At 32.0% G+C, this 9,785-nt stretch overlaps 1 protein-coding gene across 1 annotated transcript; it reads right to left on the bottom strand.

Annotated features, from left to right (window-relative positions):
* Positions 1 to 2,327: 2,327 nt before the first annotated feature.
* LOC139495822 (uncharacterized) lies at positions 2,328 to 6,497 on the bottom strand. Its single transcript, XM_071284574.1, has 3 exons — positions 6,484 to 6,497; positions 5,802 to 5,893; positions 2,328 to 4,437 (listed from the first exon to the last, which is right to left on the bottom strand). The coding sequence occupies exons 1-3, from the start codon at positions 6,495 to 6,497 to the stop codon at positions 3,569 to 3,571; spliced, it is 975 nt and encodes a 324-aa protein (XP_071140675.1). The 3' UTR covers positions 2,328 to 3,568.
* Between the last annotated feature and the right edge of the window lie 3,288 nt (positions 6,498 to 9,785).

Genomic DNA, 9,785 nt, shown 5'->3' with positions numbered 1-9,785 from the left:
TTATATCAAAACTGTTTACGTTTTTAAAAATATGATAAATTTGAAGTAACATGAGGAATGTGGTGGTTCTAAACTTGTATGTGCGCGCTCAACCCTCCAACTAACCTAGGACAGTGGGGTACACCATCAGTTGCAAAATTCTTAACTAACCAGATGGATACAAATAGAAATATATCTAGCAAAAACACAAAGAAGTCGTGGACGGGTAATTCTACATCTAAAAAACAACACTTATATATTTAATGCATATCCGAGATTACTTACAGTTACTGATGGCTAGCTCAAAGCTAATAACAAATGAAAAAAATATAAAATTTCAATCAGTATGCATCCAATTTTCAATTGATTCAGTGAACAAACAACATTAACAGTAGGAAAACACCAATGACCTTGTGCATTGCCAATCATGTATGTTCGCTTTGTTACAATACAACAACTTTTCTCGTGTTTACGTAAGACTAATAACGTCCAAGGGGGTATTTGTACTGTTTTCTGCTCTTGGACTTTTTTTATAATATAAATATATATTGATTTATGACTGATTAGATAGTTATTGGTAAACTTATAACTGTTATATTTTATCTTATTTGAAATAAGAAACCAGTGTCTAAGACTGCTCAGTTCAGCTACCAAGTTATTTGCAAGTTACCATTGCAAACTATTACCAGTGAAAGATATTGAAAGGCCTGCTGCCAATGTTGATTTGTATCTCGTGTCAAATTTGCTACAGGGATCCACATAGTGCATGGTCCACTTATATTCTCCATCTGTACATGATTTATTGTCAACATTGTCAACTTGACAATATATTTTTGACTACTTTTAAAACTTTGAAAAGATGGATTTGTTGAAATATTTTTTTGCATTGTTTAATAATATAATTTCACAAAAACAAACCCGTACGATTGGGGTGTATTTTCCAGAATTTGCCGAATGACGTCGAAATGTCATGCTACGTTACAAAAAAAAACATGCAAAAATAACCGGAAGCAGTTGTTAAAAAACGGAAGAAGTTGATATAAACCGGAAGCAGTTGATAACCAAAGTTATATCACAAACAATTCTTCAAATGTAATGAATAAATATATGTAAAAAAAAAATATTTATCATGCGGTACAATTATTCCATAATTTTCTATTAGTATATGATAAAATGATTTATCAACCCCAGATATATGATATTCGTCGAGGCCAACTTTTTTTCTTTTATGACTTTTAATCCTTCTCCAATTTTCTAGTATTTGCTCAAGATACTTGTAAAACTGCTCCCTGTTTTTATATTAAATTTATCATATACTTTTGCAGTTGGTAAGTTAAAAAAAATCAATGAAGTAAACTTAAAACAAATACACAAAAAGAGAAGAAAAGAGAAAATACACCGAAAACAAGAAGATAAAGAAAAAAAAACCCGGCATTTTACTTGATGTGCGGAACCGACGTCATTGACAATGCCTTGTAAATTCCAGATTTAGGTACACGGACGCTGTTTCAACTTTTATATTAATCTCATGGATTTTTGGAGCGGCGAATATAACGTTTTGTCAATGATGATATACTATGCTTTTAGGCAATAAGAAAACTGAAAAAAAAGTCATATAATAAACGTTATCATCTTTTTCTCAATAAAAAATTGACAAATAATTACTTGTACGATTGTATTAGTACAAGTTATAACGTGTACAAAATAATAACATGTACACGACATTTACACACAAAAGATATGAAGCTTTGTAATGATATACCAGGGGCGTTGTAATATTGATAACCGTATTAACAACTTTGTCCTCTCACTTAATTTTCTTTGGTGTTTTATTGTTTACATTACTTTCCCCGTATTTTAATGGTATGTAGGACATATTTAATAAACCCCCAACCGTTCGGTTTAATATCTACTTGGACACAAATTAGACACACATTATCAATGCACTGATTAAACATATCTATTTTGCAAGAGATTGACACATTATCTAATCTTGATTTGTTCGTATTACAGCATACAATGATTAGGTCGTTTTTTCTTGTAAACAAAAATGAACTCCTTCTAGAAAATATAAGATCAGGATATTTCTTGCTACTGACTATCTCAATTTTATTTCCACATATACTAAATATCAAGTTTAGAGGTATTAAAGCACAATAAACTCCATAATTTTCCTGTTTTTGATGTCAATTTATATTCTCCAATGTAAACAGTACTCTGAAAATGTATCCAACAAGCACTGTAAGTCATGGCTTAATTCTGTAAGTGTTTTTGTATAATCTGCATACAATAACAAAAACAATTAAACTATACAGTTCTTTTTCAATACCGTATGTAACAGAATTAATTCCATCAACATATAGAAACCTCAAAATAACTTATAAAACGTTTAAAAACAATGAACAAGTCATAGTCGAAAGGTTTCCTCCTTGTTTAACTCATGTTGTACAGGAAAAGATATCAGAGACTTAGGAATCGGGAAACTTTATATTTGACATATAACATTATGTGTTTAGTTAGTATGTATTTAACATGCTGGAAAAATGTTTTGCAAATTTCACTTATCCATGGTATTTTGACCCCCCTGCCATGGTAAATTGAATCCCCTTTCACACCTCCAATTTAAAAAATCTAGCTATTATAACTCCCTTACTTAGAAATAGTACTCAAATAAGTAGTTGGTATGTTATTAAAATGCTAGATAAGATGTTTTGAAAATTTTACTTAGCCATGGTATGTGACTCCCTGCCAACTTAGATTGAATTCCATACTCTAGACCTCTAATTTAAAAAAAAAATCTAGCTTTTCTTACTCCTTTACAAAGTACAGTGAACCCCCACTATAGACCTTTGTTTTCTAAAATTCTAGCTATTCTAACTCATTTACATAGTACTAATAGTTGGTATGTACTCAACATGTTGGAAAGTTGTTTTGAAACTTTAACGTATCCATGTTATTTTGACCACCTGTAATGGTATATTCAGCCCCCTAGTTTAGACGTCTAATTTAAAAAAAATCATAGCCAACATAATGTTCATTATATAAGTTGCAATGCTTTTTACTTAAAACAGGGGGGTTCAATTTTTCATGGAAGGGGTTAAAAAGATATGTGGCTTTTTGACCCTGGGTGCACTTTACAGTGGGTCCAAAATACCATATAACACCGAGTTTGTACTAACGTGAACACCACGACGGGTGCTACATTCAAAGTTGTCCATACTTTTTTACGTACGATTTTGAATGTCCATATTGGTATCTTTATCTCATTCTTATTCTTATTCGTTTTCTATTTTTTTTTTTCGAATGCGATATGCTTATATCAACCAAATTTAGACATTGATTGGATTCATCTGATTTTAAATTATGTTTATTACGTTTGCAGCATATTTGTACAATATCACATTCATCTATTTTAATCGTTATTTTGCATTATTCCATATGTTGACCTCTCTTTTTTAGGTAAAGTTTGTGTAGCCCAAATCACCACAAATATATATAGCACATTGACACATCTGATTCCTACAAGACAATGGGTCGTCAAAACATGAAACTTTTCAATTTGATATAATGATACAAACTTGTCTACACTTCAACCGTGTTGGAGAATCAAATTCTGGCAAACTTTGCCAAGATAAAACCATCGTCCAGTGCTTCTTAATATCAAACTAATAGGTTGAAAGAACGTTTGAACTGGTATCCTCGGCTGAAAGGATGACTTTGGGGAATACATGATATATAACACTTGCTGATCTGAGTTCATAAGGTTCATGTCAATCATCCATTCTACGGCTAATTTATAATCCTGGGCAAACAACAAAAGACATTTTGGTCTGCCAACAAAAAATCCACCAGCTATATAAAACCTACTTTCATACACAATTTCAGTAGGAGTGAGCTGATCATTAAAAAAATGTACCTGAGAAAAGGAAACATGGTCATCTTTTACATTTCTTGGGATTGAAATTTTAAAAAAACCAGGTTTCTTGTTTCTGAAATAGCCTATGTCAATCCATGCCAGAAATGCCGTTGTAGATATATTTTCTGTTATAACCTTTTCCATTAATTCATATTTCGCGTTCATGGCACATGAATATGCAGGTATTGCTACATTTGGATAGTATTTCTCGTATTCTGTATGATTATAAATGTCTTCTAATCTATGTTTTAATTTAAAAGACCAGAGATGTGATTGATTCACTAAAAATACCTTTGTCATATATGTTGGAAAGTGTTTACGAATTGACTTAAACCTCATTGCAAATTTATTTACGTCCGTATAAAGGATCACAGTATTGTTAACATATTCAAATTGATTCATCCAATTGAAGTATGTGCTGGATGAATAAATTGTATTTCGTTTTTTTTGGAAAGCTCCTATGTTGAAGTAAGCTGTTATTAATGTAACATCTTCTGTCTGACTTCGATATTTTTGATTTGGAAAACCAATTATCTGAAAACCTGAAATAGCAAAAGGAAATGTAGTTAAATAATTGAATGTTTGCAGTCAATTAAGATATCTTCAGTCTATAGGCAAGATGACTATAACAGAAGAACGCACACCTTACCTTTACAAACATCAACATAAATCAAACAGTCTGACTGCTCTAGAATTCAACTTATGCAATATTTAAAAGCAAACAAGAAGGTTCAACGTTTTGGTTACACACCAGACCTGTCTGATATTTTTTAGTTCAATAATTCTTCTTTTATATCAGAAATAATGCAACGTCAATTGCAATCAGTAATTATAAATGCCTAATAAGTACTTTTGTATAAGACGTGAATAGTTTAAAGAAAAATATGTATAAACTTTTGTTTTTGTTGAATAAGAACAATTGCAAATAACATTATTAAATAATCAATGCAGAATCGCTTGATATTGATCGAGGCAATATCATTTGTCATTAAAACTTTAAACACATAAAGTTTGTGTTGAATAATTTGGAAAAAGGTTTAAACTCCGGAAACATATTTTTAGTATTTTTTAAACCATGGTATCTTCTTTTTATTATCATCCATAATTTAAAAAAAATATTTCTACTTTAAAGGAAACGGTAAATGAGTCTTAGAGAATACAAACCAAGTAAAGAGCAGACAACATTCAACGATCACCAGTGAGACTTCAACATAGTATAGGCCTATTAAAATCGGATGAATTTCTAAAAGCGACATTTGAAACCTATACATTATTTGGTAATGTTTTCCTTGTGAAAAATTTCTTTTATTCGTATAAAAACAAATAAGTAAAACAATGTGTATTTCCATCTTGCAAAAACCCAGGGCAATTGAAATACCAATCACACTATAAGAACGATGTGCACAGAAAACACCCAATCGAACTTTTGCTTGAGAATATCATTCAAGGAACTCCTCTTATAGCTATTACAGCAAGTGTGTTTGTAGACTAGCCCACCTATGACAAGATCAATGTTCTGTAGATGAGACATATGCTAATTCAAAAAGGACGAAAAAGAAACTCAAAACACCATACACAGAACTGATTTTCTTTTTCTAGCAACCATTAAGGCATAAGTTACAATAGGCTCCTGCTTTCGACAGTTAATCATCTGTTGATCAGGGCAGAACTCAGGGTTTTAATGCATGTCACATTATCCTAACTGTAAAAAGGCTACAATCGATGCAATTTGTAAACTGAAAATGAATGTAGGCAATCAGGTTTTGCATGAAATTCAATGTTTTGAATTTTTATTACAAGACTGGCATAATTGAAAATGAAGTTTGAAAATAATCATATAGTGTGAAGTTTTTAAAAGCCATCAGTATAGTTGTGTACTTTTGTTGTTGATAATTGGATTACTTACTTTTAAATATCATAAGTGTATGTTCAGAAAGCATAAAAACGATTATCACAAACAGGAATACGATACAACGAACTGCACTGTTGTTTCCAGCTCTGTAATATAATGAATGTCAAATTATAACTATCATAGTATTGTTGGAAACAATTTACAGCCAATCTTACTTTTACTATATGAGTCAGACCAATACAAAGATCCTATAATGAATTGGCATAACAAGTACACAACAATTATGTTCTTTTGTTTTGTCATTCATATCAGAATATTATAAATTACATATATATTTGGTAAACTTACTATACTGATGTTTTTAGGGACACGAACGCATTATCACTTACCACCATCTGCGCATGTAGTCTTAAATGTGTCATGAGATTGCAACACCACAGTTTGGTACTTCAATGTCTATATAATGTATAGAAAAAATCTTGACCGTATTTTTCTATAAAATATTTGCATGCACTTTAAACAGTGGCAACATAATCAGTAAATTGATTTCGCTGTGTAATGGTAGAAGTTATTTATAATGAAGGGTAAATCACGAGCAGTCTTTTTGACATTAGACATTATAATATTTTGATACGTCAATATTCTCTTTGAATTTAACATGGTTAGGTATTTTTGGCACTGCAATTGTGAACAGTTTACAATGTGATTTTTAAAAGCAAAGCAATTATTTACTTACCCCAGCAAAGACATTAAGCAACCGTGTTTTATATACATAAACTCAACATAAAAGCGTGGCTGCATCCACATCGATGACAGGTAATCAACGATGCACGAATAAGTTGTGTGTACAATGGTCCGAGAAGAAACACACACAACAATTACTTTTGAACAAAATACATTCCTGCAGACACAAACATATTTTCAGTTTTATTTAAATGTTATGTCAATGTTATGAAAATATCGACATTAATGTTTGAATAACAAACAAAAAAGTGCATAGCAGAAAAAAATATTGCAAACAAATTTTTAAATATATTTCCTTGAATATTGTTAAGAAATATCACGATAAGGACACGCCAACTTAATTTCTGCTTCGTCGGATTTCTCGCAGGTTGCAAAATGTCGACGAGAAAAAGTACCTTTTTTTTAAAAACTCGCGTCCTGTACGGAGCCGCTTGCGTCTGTTTCTTAATTTAAATAGGTAAAATCAGTTGTGCGTTTTAAAGTTACGTCATACAGACAGGAAAATTGGCATCCAAAACGATCTAGATCTAACATTTACAAAGTTTTTGTTTTATAATAATGAAATATATTCCAAACGTAAGACACGAGTGGAAGATGTGTAGTTACATTGGTAACGCAGGCTACGGCCTTGCTACAAAACACAGCAGTGGAAAGTTATTCGGATACTTCGTTTACCGATATGTTTAAAATCCATAAAGGGAGCCATGCAAGACCACACTGATTTCATGAATTTGGCACAAAGCATCAACAACACCGAACTGGAAGATTTGAATGATGACAATATGACATGCATAAAGAGAGAACTCCGAAGATAGCGGTACATCCATTAAAAGAGGGCCGAAAGATACCAGAGGGACAGTCAAACTCATAGATTGAAAATAAACTGATTACGCCATGGCTAAAAATAAAAAGACAACAGACAAATGATGGTACAGACGACATAACATAGAAAACCAAAGACTAATCAACACGAACCACACCAAATACTGGGGGTTATCTCAGGAGTTCCAGAAGTGTAAGCAGATCCTGCTCCACATGTGTCACCCCTAATGTTGCTATTGTTATTACAAATCCGGTAAATTGTCTAATTCGGTAGGTCACATTCGTGAAAAGGAAATGGTATTGTAGTTACGACATAAGGAACATATCCGATATCATCTGTGAAACGGTTATTTCATAACGGTCAAACAAATCGTAATGGCGTCTGTAAAATTTACTAAGGGATGACTTCAACTTCACCAATTGGGACTCTTGGTTTAATAGCTTCATTGTGAGCAGCAATCCTCTTTTTAGGAAATCGTAATAGGAAATACATGCCTGGGAATATTGTATAAATTGGGAGATATATACTCCGTATGCAGGCGCTGCTGGAATGTTGCTACATAGAAATGGAAAGTTCACAATTGGGAAGCTGAAATTATCTCTTTTATCGTAAACTTTTGTTTTCAACCGACCCTCATTGTCAATTTCTAGATATAAGTCAAGATATGAGGCCGACTTGACTGTATCTGTAGTATCCTTATCTCTAGTTAGATCGAATATATTCGTTTAACATAGTCACAAAACTGTGTAGTATTTAGTGATAGAACATCATCTATATAGCGGAACGGAAAGTTAAAGGATATGCTAACTTCTTATCTTTCTTCCTAAGAAGTTCCTGCATGAAGTCAGTCTCATAATAATAAAGAAACAAGTCGGCAAGAAGAGGGGCACAATTGGTTCCCATTTGAATTCCGACAGTCTGTTGAAAAACACGCCCCGTAATGTAAGAAATATGTTGTCAATCAAGAAATCAAGCATCTTGATAATGTCGGTTTCAGAGAATTTTTTGTTTGAATCAGAGTGATTATTTACAAAGTAGGATGTATCCCTCCCCAAGTCAAGATACGTGTGTCACATTCGCCATTCTTGTTAATGAAACAAAGTAATACCAACTCTTTCATTTCATTTAAATGACACTGCTATGATACTATTATATTTTCTACTTCTTTTAATCTTTTTTAATAAAAGGTTTCAAAGTTTTATTTATATTTGCTATGATCATTACAAAGTTATAAAGCATGGAATTTGACAAGAAAGTTTTAATGGTCATTGAATTTAACACATTTATCCAACTCAATGATTGAAAAAACTGATTGTCAATGAGACAAACTTACACAACATGTGATCAACTATATTCAAGCTTACACTTGTTATATATCAAAATCAAGCTTACAGTTGGTGTAAACTTAAGGGAAAATAACTATCGTAATGCTTGTATAGTGTATGTAAAACACACTCAGTTATTTATGTTGTGTTTTGTGTTAATTTAGCTTGTTTTAAGGCTGCCTTGGAACAAAATATTAAGTCATTGTTTTAATATGTTATGTGGTTATATCACTAAATAGGTTTTGATAGGATGGAGCTCTGATGAATATGTTTAAAACAATCATAGTATGCATGTTATCTACGCGCTGTTCAATGTCAGGAACTACTTCAAGGTTTGTTGTTGCTTGATGTCTGTCATATATGTTTTTCAAAATGTGTTGTCATTAACAAGGCTATTTAGTTTTTGTATTTCTATTGTTTTGGAGAACATATTTTGTTTGTTGAAGATTTGAAAGTAGATTATACGGTATGGGTTTTTCGTTGCTAAAGGCTGTAATTACTACACACCAGTACAAGTCTAAGATAGCTATACTTGTACTCGACTGTACTAATTTTTACTAGACCTGTCTAAATTGGTCTGAATTTTACTCGATATCAAATGGCCCCCATCGTAAGTGTTTACAAGATGTCTGTCATATATGTTTTTTAAAATGTGTGTTGTCATTAATAAGGCCATTATTTTTTTTATTTTGACTGTTTTGGAGAACATAATTTGTTTGTTGAAGATTTTAAGGTAGACCAGTCTGAATTTTTACTTGTTTCTTTATTATTATGAGGCTGACTTAATACAGGAACTTCTTAGGAAGAAAGCTAAGAAGTTAGCAATATCCCATAACTTTACGTTGCGCTATATAGACACAGTTATATCACTAAATAATACAAGATTTGGTGACTATGTTGAACAAATCTATCCCATCGAATTAGAGATCAAATACACTACAGATACAGTTAAGTCTGCCTCTATCATGACTTACCTCTAGAAATTGACAATGAGTTCGGTTGAAAACAAAACTTTACGACAAAAGGGATGATTTCAGCTATCCAATTGTGAACTTTTCATTTTTATGTAGCAATATTCCAGCAGCGCCTACATACGGAGTGTATATCTCCCAATTGATACGATATTCCCGGCCTTGTATTTCCTAT

The sequence above is a fragment of the Mytilus edulis genome, chromosome 1, assembly GCF_963676685.1.
Source record: "Mytilus edulis chromosome 1, xbMytEdul2.2, whole genome shotgun sequence".
Classification (NCBI taxonomy): domain Eukaryota; kingdom Metazoa; phylum Mollusca; class Bivalvia; order Mytilida; family Mytilidae; genus Mytilus; species Mytilus edulis.
Note: the sequence above shows the minus strand (reverse complement) of the source record. Positions and strands in the feature narration are given on the sequence as shown.